The sequence below is a fragment of the Topomyia yanbarensis genome, chromosome 2 (assembly GCF_030247195.1).
Source record: "Topomyia yanbarensis strain Yona2022 chromosome 2, ASM3024719v1, whole genome shotgun sequence".
Lineage (NCBI taxonomy): Eukaryota > Metazoa > Arthropoda > Insecta > Diptera > Culicidae > Topomyia > Topomyia yanbarensis.
In genome coordinates, this window is record NC_080671.1 from 312616877 (window position 1) to 312639724 (window position 22848).

General features: G+C 36.1%; 3 protein-coding genes across 5 annotated transcripts in view; 2 read left to right on the forward strand and 1 right to left on the reverse strand.

Annotated features, from left to right (window-relative positions):
• The first annotated feature begins 382 nt into the window (after window positions 1-382).
• Window positions 383-18605, forward strand: LOC131680532 (uncharacterized). The gene is made up of 4 exons (XM_058961248.1): window positions 383-560; window positions 672-748; window positions 819-972; window positions 18463-18605. The coding sequence occupies exons 1-4, from the start codon at window positions 383-385 to the stop codon at window positions 18603-18605; spliced, it is 552 nt and encodes a 183-aa protein (XP_058817231.1).
• Window positions 18583-19634, forward strand: LOC131683581 (uncharacterized). Its single transcript, XM_058965674.1, has 4 exons — window positions 18583-19098; window positions 19162-19241; window positions 19304-19451; window positions 19512-19634. Exons 1-4 carry the CDS (start codon window positions 18879-18881, stop codon window positions 19595-19597), a joined length of 534 nt encoding a protein of 177 aa, XP_058821657.1. The 5' UTR covers window positions 18583-18878; the 3' UTR covers window positions 19598-19634.
• LOC131683577 (serine proteinase stubble) overlaps window positions 19578-22848 on the reverse strand; it is a 258242-nt gene continuing 254971 nt past the window's right edge. Inside the window, exons 10-12 of one of the 3 annotated variants that reach the window (XM_058965669.1) lie at window positions 20396-20545; window positions 20137-20311; window positions 19720-20068 (exon numbers count right to left, since the gene is read on the reverse strand). In XM_058965669.1, coding sequence (XP_058821652.1) covers window positions 20177-20311; window positions 20396-20545 — 285 coding nt within the window. In that variant the 3' untranslated portion in view covers window positions 19720-20068; window positions 20137-20176. Of the gene's footprint in view, window positions 20312-20395; window positions 20546-22848 lie in introns of all 3 variants that reach the window. The other 2 variants (XM_058965670.1, XM_058965668.1) reach the window with 2 other exon arrangements.

Here is a 22848-nt window from a genome sequence, read left to right on the forward strand (position 1 = left end):
AAAATGGAAACGCAAGGTTGTTTGTCAAAAGAAAACAGCCATTCGTTTACATTCCGTCAAGCGCGAACGTGCTTCAATTATACGGGATAATTGATTTGTTTTCATTACTGAACTCATTCGCGGGATGTTTATGATACTGAAGAATTTAACAAAGTGATGTTTGTGATGTTACGCTCAGTCGGTTATAAATTATGAATCCATTGATCTACCGACCAATATGTTCATTGAAATCTGTTCGCGCAGTGATTTGTATCACCACCCGGTCAATAGATCCGTTCCGATTCATTTTCACGGGTGGATGCCTTTGCTGTTTACCCAATTCCAACCGTCGCCAGTTTTGGACAATCATTGAAACGAACAGCATAGCGGAACCGCTACTAAAATGTGTTCGGGTGGAACACTCAAATTTCTCTGCAACTTTTATGCATGTTGCAACATTTTCTGGGCAATTAGCATCGCCGTGAATGCGGACAAAGTGAGTGAGAAAATTATGCGTGATAACTGCAGCGTGAATCTCATCCCGGACGGCAGCCGCGTTTCCTGGGGAATCTGCAATACGAGTAAGTTTTGTGTAGTTTTGGTACGCCACGAATGCGGTGGTTGAAGCTAGGTACTATGCATTTAGTAGGTGCTATAATTTGTTTTATCCACACTCTAACTATTCCAAATAGAAACCTACGGGACGTTGGTGTTCATGCTGGCACTCGGGTGCATTATGTCGCTGCTCATGGTGGTTGGAGTTGCGTTGGTGAGCATAACAACATTTCAGCACGAACGGTTTCTGTCAATTTTAATGTGATTACTTTTTGTTTGTACAGGATAAGGGATTGCTACTGAAAGTGTTTCGGATATTTCTATTCGCAAATATAACGTTTCTCTTCGGGTGCTGGTTAGCAATATTAATATCATTCTACGAAGCGCATAGCCCTATGCTTATGGTACTATGGGGGTTTGTCCTGGTGTTGTGTGTTGGTAAGTATAATTGGTGTTTATAACAAGTTGGAGAATATTTATGGGGAATGTATTCAAGTTTCATAAGTAACATTAGAGGTCAGATAACTGCTTCCGAAATTATCCCACAATCCCGTGGGGTCTGTTGGAGCGAATTAAATTATTTGATTTTTTGATGTTCCGAATGAACATGGCACCTCAGATAACAGACATCTAGGTTAAATTAAAAATCTCTGTAAACTTTTAAATCGTTAAAACGTTGTAAATCAGTAATTCACAAATGCAATCTTCTTCTGTTTGTTACACGTAGCTTGATAGCAGAACCGTAGCGTGGTCTTCTGGTGTCCTTGGCGGAGTCTCAGTTTTGCGTCCCTTTGGTATTTACTCTGGCTTTCTTTTTCAGTTCGACCTTCAAACAATATTTTTTGTGCATGGAAATGGCACACCTACTCCCTACTTCATTCATGTTTGATTGTCGTTCATTTCATGTAAATTCCAGCCACAAATTTTTTACTGTATGTTTATAACATCAGTTGGCGCCGGCGGAGGGAGCATCTATTCACAAGACTGTTAATTAGGGTGCCAATGGTATGTATGGGAAAGAGGTGATCATTAAATTTAATAACCGGATGCACCTCGAAAAAGTCTCTTTGCAAAAGTTTAACTCAAACGGACACGATTAAGAGATTGCGCAAAACGGCCAAAGTACAAAAATTTTCCCCCGTAAAAAAACACAAAAGGACCCTTAGAAGATTCAAAAATTGAACTCGAATTTTTTATGCTGAATGGCTTAGGATATAATAAAACGTCGAGATCTACTGTTAGTTTGATTTTTTAAGATAGTCTTTATGAAACATGGAAAATTCTGGATTTGAGTTGATACTAGGGTTTGAAAAGGCTGCTTGAAATTTATTTTCTATTCTAAGGGCCGATTTCTTCACCCTCGCTTAACTTTTAAACCAGGTTCACCAGTACGTTTAAACCTGGCTTAAGCGCTAAGCGAGGGTGAAGAAATCGGCCCTAAATGTCTTAGAAATGCACGAAACAGAAGATCTTGTATCTTCTCTTCAGAAAATTGTTTTGAAAAATGTTTTCTCCCTTGTATTTTTAATTTTTAGGAAGTGATTGGTGGATTGTTTATTACGTTGCATGTTATTATATTTGAATTTTCGGTTACATTCCAGACTGCATCCTCTCATTTTTTTCACAAGCATATGAAACAAAGATGCTTTTATGATCTATTGCTGATTAAATTTTTCACATATTCTTCGTTCCAGTTACTATTAATATATGTTGCATCCAGCCATATATCGTGTGAAGATAGATGACCACGTTATTCTTTTACTACCAAATTCAGATGGTTATTCAAATTATATAACCCGTGATTTCTATCTCTTGCTCCCTAGTCTTCTGTTTTCACTTTGCATCTGTCTCTTGGTCCGTGCATAAATAAACTCCTGATTTGACCCAAATGATCCAAAAATGGATGTCGAACAAGATTCGTTGCCCAAGACACCGAGCTTCCAACTCAAACACATTGAACTGGGTTCGACTATATCCGATCTGCTTTTGTAACAAAGATACGCGAAGTATTCTAATATTCCGCAAGACGCAAAAATTTTCAGCTATGAAAAATATCTCGAAAGTTCGCCTAGATAAGCTCAAAGTTGTAATATCTTGTTCAAAGAAAACAAATGATGTTGGCGGCAAGACATTCATGAAGAACTAACGCGTTCACATGCCCGCTCACAAAGTTGAGATCGATGGTGTAGTTATCGATTTGGCATGCGTGGATCTACTGTAGGAGGCGATTGGCTGTTTCAATAACCCCTTGCTTCAGTGAGCGAAGTTTTTTGAGTGACAATCGCACCGAGCGAGACTAATTACCAGGGCAGCCCTAAGTTTGCACCGCTAAAACAACAAAAATGATCCATAAAAAATTGAAAAACGATCCATAAAAAAGTTGTCCATGTTCCATAAAACAAAACAGAAAATCCATAAAACAGTGTAAATGATCCATAAAAAGGGGTGATTTGATCCATAGATTATGTAAAATTGAACCATAAAATGGTCACAAAAGAGCACTAAAATAGTAATAAAAGAGCAATTAAATTCAACCAATGCCCCATAAAAATATAGAAAATGTTCCATAAAATGATACATTTTGCGCCATAAATTAACTGACATTGATCCATAGAATATTAACAATGTACAATAAAACACGTCGATATGTTCCATAATATCGACAAAAATGTTCCACGGTATTACAAAATGGAGCAATAAAATGTCAGAAAAAGTTCCATAAATTTGATGAAAATGTTTGCTAAATAATTTTTCTTGGTCCATAGAAGATGTAGAAATGAACAATAGAAATGATTCATATATCGAACGTTAAATTATGGTTCATGGATATTTACAAAACGATCCATAGGAAAAGAAAATGTAAAACGATCCATTAATATGTGCTTATGCACCAGAAAAAGTAAATTTAATGAACTCATGCGAAATTTTTGCTATTCGAACTAATAATAAAGTTTATTACATTTGGTTGTTATGCATACATGCACTGCACTGCATACATGCACTGCATACAACTACAACAAACAATGCATACATTATAGTTAAACTTAAGCTTCCGTATCCCACTAGTCAGGTAACTGACCTTAGCTAACCTGAAATCATTATGGCAACTCTTTAAACGTCAGGGTATTTATGATATTAGAGTGCTGAGAGTTATTAGACCACTGATACAGGCTGGCATGAGTCGCAAATACTATCTGAATAACTATCTGAAGCGAAAACGGACACTTTATACACGAACACTGACTAATGTGGCTACGCCACATCGCTTTCTAGTGCACTGTCCGACTTCGCTGCCGCTCAGTCGGCTTTTAACTAGCTATAGCCCCTATGTTTAAGTAAACCGGGCAAACGAGAGGACCACAGGTTTCGGATCCTTGGCCTCGGATATGCGGCCAAGCCGCATCACACTAGCTCCCAGTATAAGCTCACTTGTTAAAACACTGTCACTGTTATGAGAATTATTAAGCACAACTTATTTTTTCAGTTTACCATAAAATTTCGCATGAATTCATTAAATTTATTTTTTCTAGTGCATATGCACATATTAATGGATCGTTTTATATTTTCTTTTCTTATGGATCGTTTTGTAAATATCAATGAACCATAATTTAACGTTCGATATATGAATCATTTCTAATGTTCATTTTTACATCTTTTATGGACCAAGACAAATTATTTAGCAAACATTTTCATCAAATTTATGAAACTTTTTCTGACATTTTATTGCTCTATTTTGTAATACCGTGGAACATTTTTGTCGATATTATGGAACATATCGACGTGTTTTAATGTACATTGTTAATATTCTATGGATCAATGTCAGTTAATTTATGGCGCAAAATGTATCATTTTATGGAACATTTCCAATATTTTTATGGGGCATTGGTTGATTTTATTTGCTCTTTTATTACTATTTTAGTGCTCTTTTGCGACCATTTTATGGTTCAATTTTACATAATCTATGGATCAAATCACCCCTTTTTATGGATCATTAACATAGTTTTATGGATTTTCAGTTTTGTTTTATGGAACATTGACAACTTTTTTATGGATCGTTTTACAATTCTTTATGGATTATTTTAAATATTTTATATGCAAAAGTACATTTTCCCAATTACCAGTAAATGGATCTTTGTAACCATTTTTTCTCTTGAAAGGACGCCAAGGCAGCAAGAAAAATCTTTGCCACATAACCGAAGCAAACAGCACCTGGTACTAGACAATTGAGAAGAAATAAAGAGTTTTCAACGCTATCAGGAGCACCAAAAATCTCATGTGACATTTCAACCAAAGATTTAACTTATTCAACTTAGTGTAGGATTAGTTGGATCTAGATTGGGAATCGGGGGGGGGGGGGGGGGGGGGGTAAACTTTGTGATATTGCGGAACTCCTCCCGGCATCTAGGACACTTCAATTTTCATGGTACGGCATAGGGTTATCTTTTCGATGATAATTGATCTGGCTTACTCTACGATCTTTGCTACATCTTTAAAATGGTGGCATGCTTTACTGCCCACGGCCACAATTCCGTTCCCCTTGATCCTATGAAACTGAGAAAACGAGCGGAAAGATTCCAATTATTTTCGCTATTTTTGTTGAAATTTGAATTCTTTGTCTTGTTTGTTGTTTATTCTGGACTAACAGGACTGTAGCGAGGACTTCTGGCGCCGGTGGTAGAGTCTCAGTTTTGCGCCTTTTTGCTGTCTGCTTTAGCTTTCTTTTTCAGTTCGACTTTTAAACAGATATTTTGTGTGTACCTGGGAATGATACTCCTACCCTGACTTATTTTATAACTTAACCTCACGTATTTTATAAAGATCAAGATTTTAGCGCCCCCCCCCCCCCCCCTAAGATTGGTGCCCTTAGCGAAGACCAACTTGGCCAACCGCACGCTACGGCTCTGCTTGATAGTACTATTCCTGCAGCAAAGGCAATATCGCTGCTCTACCTACAAGCTTTTGCTAAAGAGGGCATCCATAAATGACGTAGCATTTTTTGAGTGATTTTTAACACCCCCCTCCCCCATCGTAGCATTTCGTTACAAACCTCTAAATACCCCCCTGGTAATTACGTAGCTTGACGGTTACCCCCTCCCCCCCTTGTCACCGAAAAAAAATATTTTCTATTCCCCTTTAAAAGAGCTACGTAGCATGGCATGACCCCCTACCCCCTGTTGTCACACAAAGCTGCCCCCTCCCCCATATAATGCTACGTCATTTATGGATGATCCCAAATGGGTTTTTGTAGCTCGATTTATTCGAATTGGTCCTTCAAGGTGACGAATTTCGCGCCAACTCGATCAAATGTTGGCAGCCCCCTTCAGATTTTAATGAAACTATTTGTACATGATAACTTTGTAACAAAAAGCCACTAGTCAAATTTTTGAATAAAAATATTGAAAAAATTCTTCATAAACTCCTACACTGAAAAAAATCGATTTTAAAAATTGAAAGTCGATTCACGAAAAAAAAAACATTTTTGAATTGGATCAAATTTTATACTATGCTATATTTCCCCCTAAGGAGAAGAATTGGGTAAAGCCCAAAATTTCTCATAAGGGCGATTTTTTTTTCGTAAAATCAGTCTTTGCACTTGAAGGGCACAAATCCTTACTTATTATATTACATTACATGGGTGCGTTTCGACTTCGTCTCACCACTTCAAGTGCAAAGACTGGTTTTACCAAAAAAATTTCGCCTTAGTGAGAAAGTTTGGGGTTTACCCAATTTTTCTCCTAAGGGTAAAATATAGCATAGTGCTGTCGCATAGGCCTGCTAAGCCAAGACAAGTTTCGGCTTCACTGTGTCTTATCGGCATAAACAGAACTTCTGCTCGATTGAAACACAAAGTGTGTTTTAGATTTAGGGATTTGCGTCAAGCCGGCGCTAATCTATTCCGACAAAAAGTTAGTGTCGGTTTCTGATGAGATGAAGTCGAGACGCACCCATGAAATTTTGTTCCAAGATAGATAATTTTGTTCCTTACCTACCGTCAAAAATTCAAGTTGGGCACTTCCAAGAAAAAAAGTTATTTGAAAGAAACTTTTCCTTGTCCAAACTGATTTTTTTTCAGTGTATTTTACCGAGAACCAATGAAAATCATAATCATCTCAGAATCCATTTTCTCAACTGCTAGTTGCCTGATACATGCAAAAAGTATCAGTAACGAATGTGATATATATTCATAACAAACTTGACTGAAGACTGGAAGATCGGAAGACTGGAAGACTGGAATACTGGAAGACTTGAAGAATTTGAAAAAAGATACATTTTATGTATAATTGACAAACTTTTCTGAAATTTATTTTATGTCTGATGGAGCAGTAGCACAACACAAAAATAAAACTTCGCAAGCTTGCATAGATTCCAGTAAAAGCATGAATTAAGCGCAGACTGGCATTTTTTTTGCAACATCCCATGGAAAAGGACCCTGGCTATTAGTGGCACTCTCAAGCGAATGGCAAAAAGAGCCAGTCTTGCTCGCGGCTATGAAAATACCATAACAACTCTCCGAGAGTTATATAACTGGGCAGTTGAACAAATTGATAAAAATATCACAAAATTATTGTCTGCTACATATTCACCGAACTGTACAACAAAATGTCACAAGAACTCGAAGAACTGTCACGGTGTTTCTAAAACCGTTATTAACAAAAAATGACCATAAATTTGTCATACGGCATTCGAAAGATACAGTATCCAAGCATCTTCTCAGTGAATTTCAAAATGATCCATCGAGAGATTCGAGAGAAATTGCAATTTGATGTTTTATGACACGTTTCACCCAAACACCCACGGGTTTGATCCTATCTCTATAAACAAAAAAATATTTGTCTACTTATTTAGTACATGGCATTCGAAAGATATAGTAATCAAGTATATCTCCTGCAAGTTTGAAAATATTTCATTGACGGAATCGAAATTTATAACGGTTTGGATGTGGTATGCGGTCATAGATGGGTTTTCTACCAGACTTCAAGCGTGAATCCATGTTTGTCCATTGACTATTTAGATCGTTTATACGTGTCGCGGTTTTTAAAGGAAACCCTTACCATTTAATTACATAAATATAATGTACAAATGAGGTTATTTATATGGTGCGCTAAAAAATATGAAAATAGGGTTGTCTACCAAACCTTAAGTATAATGTTTAAATTAAAAAAAATTAATAAAAGTTGGTATGTTTACTTCAAAAGGCCATATCTCAATGGCTTGTTGACCGATTCTAATTATTTTTCATTATTGAACAAGTAGACGTTTCATCGTTAATTTTCATTAAGAAGAATATAAAACAGAGTTGCCAACTTCAAACAATAGACAACATAATTTTCCTCAACTATATTATCACTAGTTAGTGAATATCTTTATATTCATAACGAAGACCTATCAATTTTTATACATTAGTTGAATGCAACGAACGCAAACTACAAATCATGGAAAAATAAAACCAAAAATTTAAAAAATATGAAGGTATTTGCTGATTCAAATCAATTTATGTTATGATACGGTTTTTGTTGGAAATTTTGTACAATCGTGATTCGCTGGTTTGGTTGACAGATGTTAAAACTGGTCAAAGCGGCTGTTATTAGTACAAGTTTATCTGCTCATATCTCTAACTATTGTCAGTTTTATTATCGAATTGAACTTATCATGAGAACTTTACATTCAGATGTTTATACAGTAATTGCAATCAACTAGTATATAAAAATGGATAGGCAGCTATTTTTAAAACAAAAATATTCACTAAATAATGATAATACATATAGTTGAGATCAATTATATTGTCTATTTATTGATGTACATGACTCTATTTTATATTCTTCTTAATGAAAATTAACGATGAAACGTCTACCTGTTCAATAATGAAAAATAATTAGAATCGGTCAACAAACCATTGAGATATGGCCTTTTGAAGTAAACATTCCAATTTTTATTCATTTTTTTTTATTTACACATTATACTTAAGGTTTGGTAGACAACCCTATTTTCATATTTTTGTGCACCATATAAATAACACCTTTTGTACATTATATTTATGTAATTAAATGGTAAGGTTTTCAATTAAAAACCGCGACACGTATAAACGATCTAAATAGTCAATGGGCATACATGGATTCACGCTTCACGAAGTCTGGTAGAAAACCCACCTATGACCGCATACAACATCCAAACCGTTATAACTTTCGATTCCGTCAATGAAATATTTTCAAACTTGCAGGGGATATACTTGATTACTATATCTTTCGAATGCCATGTACTAAATAAGTAGACAAATATTTTTTGTTTATAGAGATAGGACCAAACCCGTGGGTGTTTGCTGGTAGCCTTTTGAAACGTGTCATAAAACTTCAAATTGCAGTTTCTCTCGAATCTCTCGATGGATCATTTTGAAATTTACTGAGAAGATGCTTGGATACTGTATCTTTCGAATGCCGTATGACAAATTTATGGTCATTTTTTTGTTAATAACGGTTTTAGGAACACCGTGCTGTATAATAACGCCAAAACAAATATCAAGAATTCCACAGTTTTGTGCCTATTTCTGGTGGTAAAGTAGAGGCAAAAAGTAGAATAGAAGATGGATCAAAAATATTTTCCTTGTATAAAAATAATACAAAATATCACGCATGAAAATAGTTTTAAGACAATTTTTGTCAGTGGCGGATCCAGTAGGAGGGTCCTGGGGGTCCGGATTTTTTGAAAATTTTTAAAATAGTTTCTATTTTAAATTTATTCTAAATTCACAATCATTCCAGACCAGATACGACCACCAAAGCTGATTGTAATGAAATGAGGGCATTACATATTACGTATTGCACAATGAACATTTAAAAATCGAAATTTTGGACCCCCTCCAAAAAAATTTCTGGTTTCCGTCCTGATATTTGTATTTGTATGTATTTACACCAACAGGCTTCTAGACCCCAATGGTAGTTTCTTATACACTAGTTACATCAATTAATTTATTTACATTCAACAGAGCTTCACAGTTTAAATAAAACAGAAACTTTCAATCTTTACATGGCATGACAAACGAATGAAAAATAGACATTACAATATCGACAGACCTATTTAACAATATTCACATTCTAAACAAACATACTAAATTCAGCTACATTGTGAGTTCTAACGTCCAGGTCTCCATGTTGTATTATACTTCTTTGTAAATTCACGATATCGGATGTTATGTGGCCAAGTAGTTGTTTGCAGTGCAAGAGGTTTCCATTTACTATTAAGGCATACTCTGAACGAAGCATATTCAATGGTGTCGCATGATTTCGAAGCAGGCACAAGTTTCCTCACCTCCATTGCGTCGCTCGTACTAAGTCTAAGGCATTTCGATACTAAAGTGCTAACTTCTGCTTCGCTTACATGTGGTTCAATGTTAGACAGGTATAGAGAGAACTCGACATCTGTCTCCAAACTCCGTGGCATAATAGTTGGAATAATTCGACTAGTATCGCTCGATGTGTTTTGACTTTTAACAGAAGAAACTGGAGTTGAGTGACGATCACAGACTTTCGCCAGAGGGTTTAGTTGAGATATGCTATTATGAATTTCATCGATTTTGGTTTTCATGTACAATATTTCCTTTTCCATGCATGACGATGGTGATTCCGACTCCATTGGACCCAAAAGTGAAGCAATTAGAGTTTTGTGGAAAGCATCCAAGCACGAATCGCAAATCCATATCACATTTTTTGTAAGTGCATTGATATTGGTTTCGTTTAATCCTACACCCAAAACGCGAACCGCATGAATTACATGCGAATAAGCATGATTCTAATGAGAATTTTGCATTGTAACTGGTATAATGCATATAAAGCGATATTGGTCCGGGAAAAAAATGCATTAAGGCGATTACACCACAGAAACTTACACAAACCCACAGTTGAGAATGTATTAGTGAATTTAACGATATCGGAGCATTAGTATTAAAATGACTCCGCACTAATACACATGTAAAGGACATCTCCACTCGGATACATGTGTGCTCTGAAAATATTAATACACGCTCAAGGACCAGTTTCCATTTCGCCTTTCTACTAATCACATGCTGCATATTGGAGAGAACAGTTTATAGCGTCATCAAATTGGTGGGGTGTGGGTGATGATTTTGTTTTGATAATATGTTGAGCTTTCGGCGTTCTCTAAACCCTAAATTTACCAGCGATATGCGAGTTCTAGCCACTAGATAGGTTCATAAATAATGATTAATGACTATTTAAGCGCACTATACGCAGGAGAAAGTTACCTATATGGGAACATTGGGTTAACAAGTTAATTCAACATTTGTCGGATAGAAGCCGTCCGCCAATCATTTCTGGCATTCCTCATATCAACAGTACTTTCAGGTGATATCATATCAGTATTTGGCAGTAAAAGTATCTAAATTTAAAGTATCATAAACTATAAGGGCAGTGATGACATGGTTTTGCACTTTTGAGTAGCAGTGGCACTGGCAGTTAATTTCAGTTTATATTATTTCCCTAACATGCGAATCTAGCGCACATCATCGCCCTGGGCAACGATCATCGCAAATCAATCTGAGCACAAATCATTTTCTTCCACTCTCTCTTCGCTATGGGAAAATAAAAACGCGTATATCACACACTCTCGTGAACGTGCACTGTTCCCGTGTTTAGTGTGGTTGGAATTGAGTTGTTCGCAGACAAAAAAGCGTAACTGTGTATGAAGACAGAAGTTCTTACAAACACCACAGAGATATTCATGTATAGAATACACCACCTTTTTGGCAGACTCAGCAAGCAAAACCAACTAATACTTTTACATGCGGGCAGATAATATGGTAGCGTGTATTCTCAATCAATTTATTTCATCATGAATCAAGCGGTGTTGGTATAATGCAGTAGCTATGCTTGGTCTACAATGCGAAGAAAGCATGATTCTAATTCGGAATATGCACGAAAGGATGTAATGCCTTTTTTGCATTTGGGAAATTGTTTTGGGTGTACGCATTTGGCGTGAAACCGTCCACTGCAGCTTCCTTCGCACATAGTGAATAGATCACCGTATCACATTTTTTGCACATCATCCTTCACTGCTCAGAGTAATAACAATTAGACGCTGTATCCAATGAACAATGGTACCTCGGCACTTGAAATTTATCGAAATAATTCGTAAACAAATCGCAAAACCACTGTTCAATTTGCACTTTGGTATAACACAGCTTTAGATTTAGGCGGCAACTATATCTCATCCTTTTATTTCCACGGAATCAGTACACTTCTTGTATATAATTCAACGAAAACGAAGAGCAGAAAATACACAGCTGTCGCGATAGGCCGGTCGAGCAGCAGAATATGTATAATATGTTGTATATAAAAACTACCTTTTACCCGGCGCGCTATGCTACACCTCAATGAAGGAGAAATAACAAAACAATAGACATTGTTCGAAAATTCCATTATTTAAATAAAACGAAAATGGAACAATATTATGAATGGTGAAAAAAACCAAAATTGATTTAAAACATTTAGCTAAACAATATTTTATGTTTCACCATCTGTGGAGTAAATAATTCTTTTTTCGGTGTTTTAATCCTGGAGCAAGCAATTATGTAACTATTCATGGGTATAACATGGATTTTTAAAATGGACATCTCAAAATTTCAATGGTTGTCCTTGGTCATTGCTAACGCAAGTTATACCGAGAACTGCAAACGTTTAAATTCAAATAGTATATAAGTTGGAATGCGCAGAATAAGCTCAATAATATTTGGCATTACTTTTTTACAGTCTAGTCCTATTGCGCAATTTCGGTGGATCAATGTTTCGCAGTAGTATAATTGGTGAACCGAGTTTACTGATATGGTGATATTTCTGAGTTCAAGAACACGATCGGATAATTCTTCGTTTCTTAACACTATATCAATAGATTGGGCAGTTGTTGTTGAAATTGTTTATTCTTTCGTTTCTTGAGTAAATATCCGATATCAAATTGAAAACTTAATGTTGTGATGCTTTCGGTAATGATTACTCGTTTTGGTCGTTATAATGATTAATAGAATTTCAACTGAGAAAGCCATGAAAAGCGGCCATCTTTGAATACAAAATGGCAATTTTTTTCCAAACAGTTGGCAAAATCAATCAGTAGTACACTACAAATACCCCGAATGCATTGACCGATTTTCATAAATGTTGTATGATGTGCAGCGTAGAAAACTGACTTTTCCGTTTTCAAAGATGGGCGCATATTGAGGCACTCTCAGTTAAACCGTAATCGAGAGTAGAAAACTTACTATTTCAGCTTTAACTTTACTTTAAAATCGCGCGATTATAAAATTACACGATTAAAATCACTCGACTTAAAAATCGCACGACCTAAAAATCCCACGACTGTAAAATCGCACGACTTTAAAATCGCACGTGTAGTATACACCTCTCTTTGTAAGCTATCAGAAAAACTAAAAACCGAATAAACACATTAATACAGTACAGCACATTCTTCTTACATATCTTGTGCAACCAAATAATACCTAAACTAACTTAACTACCGAAACAGGGCTATGACCATATTAACATGCAGTAAATAAGTCATCACAAACCCGTACTCGATGCAATTAGTTTAGGGGAACGCGGAGCAACTTCGATACCTTTAGCGCAATATTTTTTCTAAAATTCCACAAAGCTCCCAAAATTGTATATTCTGTGCATAATTCTTGTTTAGGTGATTCTTAACAAAATGTAATTTTTTCAGCGTTTCAAAAAATTGAATTCATTAAAAACTATTGGTTGCCAAAAAATGGAGAAAAATGACATTTTAAAAACGCTGCAGGTAAGACCGACACCCCAAAGAGGCAAGAGCGACCCCCTTTTGAACTATCTTTTTGTCCAATTTTTTTCCATTTAAAATGTATTGTGTATGTGCAATAAAGTGCAATTATGTGTATATGAGTATGTGTGATGCAAACGCATGCTTTCTGTAGTTTCATCGCATAACAAGAGGAAGAGCATTCGACTGCGTGGTGTTATGAATAAATAATGTTTAACGCATGGTTTATATCATGGTACAGGTTTTCTCAAGTAATTCTATCGAGCTTTATTGCCACTGGTTTAGCCATTCTAACGAGGAAGAGCTGTTCTGCAAGCAGATTATATACGCTGTTACTAGGACTCATTCACTTAGAAGTGACGCACGCTTCGTAGTAAGCTATCCGGTTCGCGCTGTGATTTTTCGGAACACTGTTGATCAACAATCCGACGGTCAATGAAATTTTTTTATCAATATCATTTCAAAATCTCATATTAGGTTATACTTTTCGTTTCTTTCCGTAATATAACTATGAATCACGTTCAATTTAATTTTTAATTTTTTTGGTCGGCTTGAGACAATACTGATAAATAAATGCAAAAAAGACATAGGTTCCGTATATTTAAATTATTAACATGACGTAATTATAGTATAATTGAACACAACAAATATACCCAGTCGTTTGTATCGAATCAAAAACGAACCCAATTATCTAAACACCGTGTCGGTCTTACCCCAACCAAAAACTGTCGGTCTTACCCCAATAGCGCACATTTTTGTTAAATGCTCAATTAACAGTATTGAAATACTCAAACTTATCTTCAATACACACAAATGTCGATATGGAGAGTAAAATAGAATGTGTGACAAAAGCTGGACATTTTCAAAGCTTTTGTTGTATTAAAACCTTAAAATGTATAAACTAAAAATAACATCCAAAAGCGCATAAACTTTGCTTTCGCTTGTTACATTTCTTATAAAAGAAATGTATAGAATTCGCTCAAACTTTCAAGATTTTTTCCGAGGCCCGGAGGGCCGAGTCTTATATACCAATCGACTCAGCTCGACGATTTGGGACAATGTCTGTGTGTGTGTGTGTCTGTGTGTGTGTATGTAACGGACAAATTCTCATTCGTGTTTCTCAGCAATGGCTGAACCGATCTTATCCAAACCAACATTAAATGAAAGAACTAAAAAACAGTATGAACGCTATTAATTTGTTTTTGATTCTGATGTTTAGTTTTTAAGATATGAATGTTTGAATGCGTAAAAATGGCGTTTTTTGCAGTTTTTTTAAATTATCTGCCGGAATTAACAATATAGATTAACAATTTATATGTTTTTAGACAGCTTTAACGAATACCTTTCGAACAAGCTATAGATTGTTGAAATCGGACTATTATCAAAAGAGATATTTAACATTAAATGCGGACGAAAGATTTTTATCATTTCCCATTGCCAGAAATATGACCAAAAACATGTAATCTATTATTAACGCCAAAACGGCTTATTTTAGGTCAATAGTATCTTCGGAGAATTTAATGGAGGAAATATGTTCTTTCTTTTGGTATTGTGCTTTTGCTGATTAATCCCCCTATGAGTGAGATATTTTCACAAATTTTCTTGGAAGTGATTATAACGAAATGATGCCTTCAGCAAATTTGTAGCTCTTACTTTTGCGAATAACTTTACTGAAGACTTCAAATATCTATTTTGAATACTTTAAAAGTTATGGCTTGTTGTTTGTGGATTACTCTTTGTCGCCTATTTATTGTTCAATATAGTAATAATCCATTGAAATAAGCCAAACATTATTTCGATAAAACGAATTTTGTATTTCATTTTTCTATTCACAACCGCTAGAAATAATCACCGAACACTTCCAAGTTGTCTGGAGGGAACTTGATAACTTATCAGTGTAAAAATGTTCATTTGTACGAACCTTCTGACTGCAATTTTTCTAACTTATGACCATCGGATCGATCTGAAACCTTTCGAAAAATGAAAAGCGAAATAAATAACTCCAAGCAACGGCGTAGCCAAGAGAAGGTTTTGGGGTTTAACACCATACAGCCCCCCCCCCCCACCACACCAAAAAAAATATTGGATTGGAGTTGAAAATTTATTGATGCAAACTGATTTAATTCAATATTACAATAACATTATCTGATCCGTAGATTGATTAGCTGTTGTTGTAAACATCATGAGGACTTTTGATAAATTGTCGGAATGGGGTCCTGATATGTAACTGATCTATTGGTCTTGATTTCACAGTTGTCTAATAGCATCAATATCAAATTCCTGCCTGAAAACATTCCAATAGAAAATTCCAGAGTTCTGTAATCAATCATAATCCTCAGATTTATTTTCAAATTTTCAGCTTTTTTCCTACACAATATTACGAAAGCTTATTAAACAATTTTTCCTAATAAGTTTGTGAAAATTATAAACTATTTGAAATTTTTTAATAGTTTTATTTTTTATTTAACCGTGATTTTTTAATTAATAGTGACCATCGCTTCACAACGTAGTCTATTTTTCATGGCTTGCGGTGAGCACGATCTCTCGAATTGCTGAACTGAAAATTATGGAATAGAAATTAATTTTTAGTATTCTTTACAGACCCGCTGGTGCCCTAAGACGATTTCGCTAGATTTTCAGAGCACTTTGCACCCAGTGCATTAACGCAAGTGACGGAAGGTTATCGAAAAGTTTCGTGAAAATGAAAATTCCAGTAATGATGATGATTTTCCCAAACGGTTCGTTTTCGTGAGGTTTTTATTTGTTCTTTGGCATTAGGATTAGCGATAATAATTTAAATCAAGGATACTACTGGGAAGTCACCTTTAGAAAAAGTCGATGTCGAAGTAAAATTTGAAACTATGCACGCATGCACTTCAGAGATAGCGTGATATCAGGAGCTGCGATTTCATTTCAACGCTTTTTTGTGAAAAGGGCGATACTTACAAATGTAAACATAGGGCTTTTTTCTTACATGCGAATGAGGGCTTTGAAACGCAACAAATTAACCTAAAAATTTTGATTCTACGATATTGCTTTCTTAAACTACAGCAAAAAATACAACGGGCGAAACTGTATTTTAGTTTGTTTATTTAAAGTTTCGCCCTCCACGCTCCATGCAAACAAACAGGGCGATACTTTTTTTGCTAGCAGTTTAGAGGCGAAACTGTTATTTTCGTATTTTTTTAGGATTATCAAACTGATACCAGCTGTAAATAGTAACAATGATCTCTATTGAAAAAAAAACCCGGACGAAATCGGTGGTGTAAAACGGTAGTTATTGTAAAAAAAACGTAAGGGCGATACTTCAATGCTGATAGATGGGACCGAAAAAGTAAACAATCGCCAAAGGGCCGATACTATCATTTTGTCAATTTCAATAGCAAAAACAAATTTTAATTTAATAATTTCAAATACTTTATGAAGTTTTGGGTTTCGATCACTGAATCATGCAATCTAGGATGTCAAAAAACACAATAGTTCTTAAATAGGAAATAAAACCAAGTCTGGAAATATTCACTGTTGATTTTCTTTGAATGGTATCACTGCTAGTATCGCCCTTTTCAAGAAAAAGCGTTGATTTCTTAGTTCTCAGTCGCGTTGGAAATTTGAGTAAAATATAAACTTCAAATCGATTCAAAAAAAATTCGTTTTTTTTTGTTTCAGTACAATATATAACCCCTTTAGGAAAATTCAGTTTTCCCACCACAATATAGATATTTTATTAACAGAGCATTAACAATAATTCGTTGGTATGTCCATTTTATGGGCCATTTTTTCGCTTTCCCATTGATTTGGTTTGAGATTTCTAGCACTGATGTTGTCCTATGCTGATTTGAGCGATTCTCTGAGTCCTGCCACTATCCCATGTAGTATGTGTATTCAAAAACATCGCGAAGCATCAAGTTCTAAATGCTCTCAAACGATATAATATCCGAAGAGTGATAAGAGTTATAAGAAATGTCTCATCACACTGTTAGGTGGATTAAACACGTTTTTTCTTTATTTTGTTGACGTTTAATGAACCCATATGGCATCGATGTGTATCGAAATGCCCAAAATAATCGTACTAATAACATCCTGTCATTATTATTTGATTCGAAATTTGATATCTGGGAAAAGTCGTGGGGTGTCGGACTTACCCAGGGTGTCGGGCTTACCCCCAGTTCCCCTACATACGCTTTACTACCTCCCAGCGCTTGGCTCGCTTCCCGACCAAACGCAATAAATAAGACAGTGCGCATGCAATCTCAGGTTACACACGATAGGAACAGTTTTTCCCGCTTTACACCGAGCCGGCGCTTGCCTCGGTGCACAGCGACGCAACCTAAAAACAATCAATAAATTCAATATTGCAGGATAAGCATGTTTGGTCCTCGCTTCATTTTATGTCTCTTTTTAGCTTTAAGGAAGATTGTAATTGTCATCTAGCATTAGAACCCGAAAAGGGTATATAAGGAGAATTTGGAGAATAAACGATACTCATTATTATTGGTCTGACCCGACTCGGCGGATGTACATCCAGTCCGACAATCATTTATCAAGCCATTGAGTTAAGGAATCATTCAGTACATTTCTTTTCCCTTTGCAAAATCTAACTAAGTCACCCATCCAAGTTGCTTCTCGTTCCGCGAAGATTTTAAACATATTTCAAGAATTCTTAAAAATATTTAATCCTCACACTGTGCGAACTACAAAACGTGCAATTTGCACAAAAACCTTATTCAGCCATATGTTTACAGCCAGGTCACCTAGTGAATAGAAGCAAACTTTCTTCAAGTCACTGGATGACGTAACGGTGAAAATAGTGCCCCATACCGCACAGAAAAATAACTCCCGAATGATACGATAAATAGGCTACGCTTGATTGCTTTGTAGGTTTTTTGGAACAATGATCCAAACGAAATTATGGATGTCGCTTCTCATTCTAAAATTAAGGAAATCTTGAAATTTATCAATTCTTTGTTCAAACTTCGTCGATATTTTTTCAATTAGTATTTGAACGCTATGCTCGGCCTCAGATTTTGGAACAAAATTCTTCGGGCATCATTACCAAATTAATAATTCCAAAGCATTTCCTAATCATGCGTTACTTTGAGCAATATTTGATTCTGCTATAATGTTTATTTTCAGTATACTTTGGAATGCAGATCTGGATCGTTTCAAAGGCATGTGAGGCCATCTCAAAAAAATCATATTGCATGGAAAAAGCAGTAAAACGCGAAAGTATTAATCGCTTCATTATGGATCAATCCCAGAAGTTTCAAAGCTTCTAGTGTTGTATCATAGTAGCAATTTCGATTGATAAAAGGAAGATATGTAAATATTTGATAAAACATATTTTTAACAAAAGTAGTAAGCTCACTACGATACGTAACCACAATGTTGGAATTAAACTGAACTTATAAGAAAGATGTATTTTACGGATTTATCGAACTGCATGCAGCCATGTAACTGTAGTCGCAAAGCCTGCTCTGCCGAACAAACGCCGAATGGTCATTTTTGACACAAAGAGAGATATATTGAAAGCAAAACATTGAAGAATCCAAATGAATCCGCTCGGACAAAAAATGTGCACGAAGGAATGCTACAAAGTGTTTGGCTATTTTTTGGGTTTCATGTGGATAATTACGACCTTCTACTACACGATGGAAACAATCGAACTGCTAAAACTGATGAAGCTGCAGTGCACGCAAGGAAATCCAACCGCATTTGTTCAATTCGATGAGGAATTGGTGAAAAAAGTGTGTGATTTTTATGGACATTTAGGTGAGGTTTCGGTAAGACCAGATAACATGCAGTTTTAAAACACACCTGTTTATTTGCTTTTAGATGATTTTATTCCGTACCATATAATAACAACACTAATTAAGATGGTTCCAGGAATGTTGCTAATCGTAGGAATATTCAAGGTTAGCAAAATTTGTCCCCTTCGATTGTTAATCAGCTATTTCTATATCACTTATATTTTTAGGAAAATCTAACATTGGTTAAAGTATTTGTAATTTACGCTGTGTTAGAGGAAATATTTTTCATTACTGTCTTCTCCAAAATTTTCACGCTAATCGACACCGAAGGTAAGAAGAGCTCGTGGATTTTCTGGATCCTAGTATTTTCGTGTGGTATGTTTCCTTATTGCCTAATTTGTAGTTATGTGCTACATGATATTGCAAAAATTCCAGTTAAACTGATTCTGGCTATTTGGATTCTGCTTGGAGTCTACGCGGCTCTCGATAATAGTAGACGAACCGGACAGCGATACGTTTGAAAGGCATTCGGATATTGAGTCAACATCGGCAGGGAATCGCTTATTTCGTTTAAATCTTTGGACATACGTTGTAATAAATGATTTATTTTCATATACATACAAATTAACAACAGCTGTGTTAACAATATTGCAAAACTATTGCTTATAGGATTGGTTAGTATATACATTCGCTGTATCAAGTTTCTAGCTAAGTGCGATAAGAATATGTTACAAAAGTATTTACAAAATGGTAGTGCTTAAGCCTTAAAGACTAATTTTACAAATTTTACACCGAATTTCTATTGTGACTTTTCAAGCTTTGTTCATTCTGCTATTCTGGTTTCAATATCGCTATCTACTGCAAAAAAATCCTGATTCATTCGGAAATGAAGCTAGTACCGCAACGGCTCGTGGTCTAAGTAAATCCATTAAATATGTACAACGTTGACCCGCTCGTCATCTCTTTTGCTATCTCTCTGTCCATATATTGTGCTAAATAAAAAATCAAGTCTTTTTCGTTTACTGATTGAACACTTTTCGCTTCTTCCATTATACGTCACCTCACTCGTTGTCATCCAGTCATCGAGTTCCGAAAGTCTATCACAAAACGGTATCAAAAATCCACGGTACAAACTTGGATATCCTTGTGCAAACGCCAGGCAGGTTCGCCTCGGCGCAGCCAATGCCCCACGATATGATGCCGGCTAGGAAATAGTGACCATCCTTTCCTTTGACCTGTGAAGCACAACAATAAAGACCAATTGAAGATGGTCGGTTGATTGACGATAACCCAGAAACACAATTGCTGGCTGCTCTTACCTGAAGTGGTCCTCCGGAATCACCCTGACAGGAGTCCTGACCGCCAGTTTCGTGACCAGCGCATAGGAAAATATCCGGAATGAACTCGTGTCGGCCTGCCCTGAGAAACATGGTTTTGCATCGGTCGTTGCTAACAATCGGCACCGACACCTGGAGAGGAAAAAAAAGAAAAGAAGAAAATCAATAAGGGAAATGAATGAAACAAAAAACGTAGGAAATTGCCGGAATAATAAATGGTAAAACAGAGTTGAATAGAATGGAAAACAAATTTTCTCGTTTTTCTTCTTGTTGATTCTGACCGCTCGCGAACGGAGAAACGAAACAATAAATTATTCAGTTGTACCGAGAATAAAACCGGTGGCTTGGCGATTAATACCTACTCATCATAAACAAGGCCGGAGCTGACCGTGAAGAGAGTGGAAATGGAGTTTTGTTGAAGTGAATTTGTTTTTTATTACATCCGCTATAGGAAGCTTGAAAAAGTTGAACCAATAGAGTGCATTATGCGGATTTCATTCGACGATTTGAATCATAATGAGAGGAATTGTAGTTACTTATGCCTATATTTATAGCATCCAAAGAGTCCGGATGTTGTTCCGAAGCATTATCGAATATATTGTTGACTTGCGGAATACCTGTAGTTGGGCAGCCGTCCTTCGCCTTGTACGATGCTTTATCGGTTGCAAACTTAATTATCGCTATATGTTGACATAATTGGTATAGCTGGTGATTCATGCCACCAAGTAAAAAACGCAAAATTTCGTACGTGGGAACAGGGAGTATCAACGATTTGTATATCTGAAAACATGTGCGTTGATTGTAAGCGATAATTACTTGCAGTCAATATTAGCACTCATTATAACTAATAAGAGCTAAATCTGCTCGGCAGTTTTATAATATCTGTTTATCAGTTGCTGGGTTTCTGCACAGCTCCATGCAAAGGCATCCGGGACAATCCAGTGGATTTGCTTTATAAAAAAAATTTTTTCGTGATAACATAAAATCTCGACGTTTCATGCATTTTAAAGATGTTTGGCTTCAAAAATACGAATTCGATTTCTGAAAAAAAAAATTTGATTTTGAAAAAAATTTTGAGTTCCGGCTTATATGGGAATTTCATGTGTGACCGGACCGTTCAGTCTATATTTCCGGAATCATATAAGCGATCCGTGCGAAATTTTACAGACATCTGTGGGGATAATATAGCTATCATTTGGGACTAAGTTTGTGAAAATCGACCCAACCATTTCCGATAAACTGATATGAGTTTGCTAGTTTTGAAAGATGGCCGCTTTTCCCGGGCACTTCCAAAACCGTCTATGGTGGTCAATGTAGTCAACGAAAGTTTGTTTGGCCATCGGTGACCTAGAACTGCAAATTTAAGTTATTTGAAAGATATTTTAGCGAAATTTTTACCTTTTTTGCTTTCATCGGATTATCGGTTTGAATCACAATTTGCTATGTGATCTCACGCCACAACCCGTAACTCCGGAACCGGTAGTCGGTTGAGGATAAAATTTAATAGCCATTTACGGGGACGCAACATCTTTCATTTGAGACTAAGTTTGGTTGATTCGGTCTAGCCATCTCCGAGAAACCGATGTGACTGTTATTCTGAATTTGGATACTTCCGCCGGGGCTTCCGGAACCGATGATGGTGGCCAATGTGACCAAAAAGACTTTGAATGGCTGTTAATGACCTAGTACTGCAAATCGAAGCAGTTGTGGTCACATTTTGGAAAAATTTTCACCATTATACATTCATTGCAGAATTTATTAAAATCGACATTTTCTGCGTGATCGTACTCATCACCCTGTAATTCCGGAACCGGAAGTCGGATCCAAAAGCAATTCAATAGCAGCCTATGGGAACGTTGTTCCTTTCATTTGGGACTAAGCTTGTGAAAATCGGTTCAGCCACCTCTGAGAAAAGTGAGTGAGGTTCTGTTCGCGTACACACACAGACGCACATACACACACACATACATACCAAGTGTAATAAGAATGAAAGACATTTCTATAATGTTATATTGTACGAACCAGCTATTAAATCATAGTTTGGAGAAATGAGAAAGGCACAATTGCACCTCTAGGTGGATTAAAACAGGTTTTTTGTTTTTTATTTCGATTATAGAGGTTTTAACCTTAAGGTCATTCGCCTCTTAGGGTTAGAAAAATCTCTTATGAAAAATTTCTAACCCTATATGCGCGGATGGGACTCGAACCCAGGTGCGCTGCGTACAAGGCAATCGATTTACCAATACGCTACGCCCACCCCTTCGTTTTTTACTGTTTCATATCTACACTAATTAGACAGAAATGTGGTCATAAGCAGTAGAGCAGACCATCTTTTTAAAGCTGTAGCAAAGATCGTGGAGTAAGCTAACCGTACCGTGAGAATCGTAAATTATTCGGTGTTGGGAGGATCTTCACACTATCAGTTTTCGATGCCC

Coding starts and splice junctions, on each gene's coding strand:
- LOC131680532 (XM_058961248.1), top strand. CDS start 383: ATGTGTTCGGGTGGAACACTCAAATTTCTCTGCAACTTTTATGCATGT. Junction 749..818: donor TGGTGGTTGGAGTTGCGTTG/GTGAGCATAACA, acceptor TTGTTTGTACAG/GATAAGGGATTGCTACTGAA. Junction 973..18,462: donor TGTCCTGGTGTTGTGTGTTG/GTAAGTATAATT, acceptor GTTTATTTTCAG/TATACTTTGGAATGCAGATC.
- LOC131683581 (XM_058965674.1), top strand. CDS start 18,879: ATGAATCCGCTCGGACAAAAAATGTGCACGAAGGAATGCTACAAAGTG. Junction 19,099..19,161: donor TGATTTTTATGGACATTTAG/GTGAGGTTTCGG, acceptor ATTTGCTTTTAG/ATGATTTTATTCCGTACCAT. Junction 19,242..19,303: donor TAATCGTAGGAATATTCAAG/GTTAGCAAAATT, acceptor TTATATTTTTAG/GAAAATCTAACATTGGTTAA.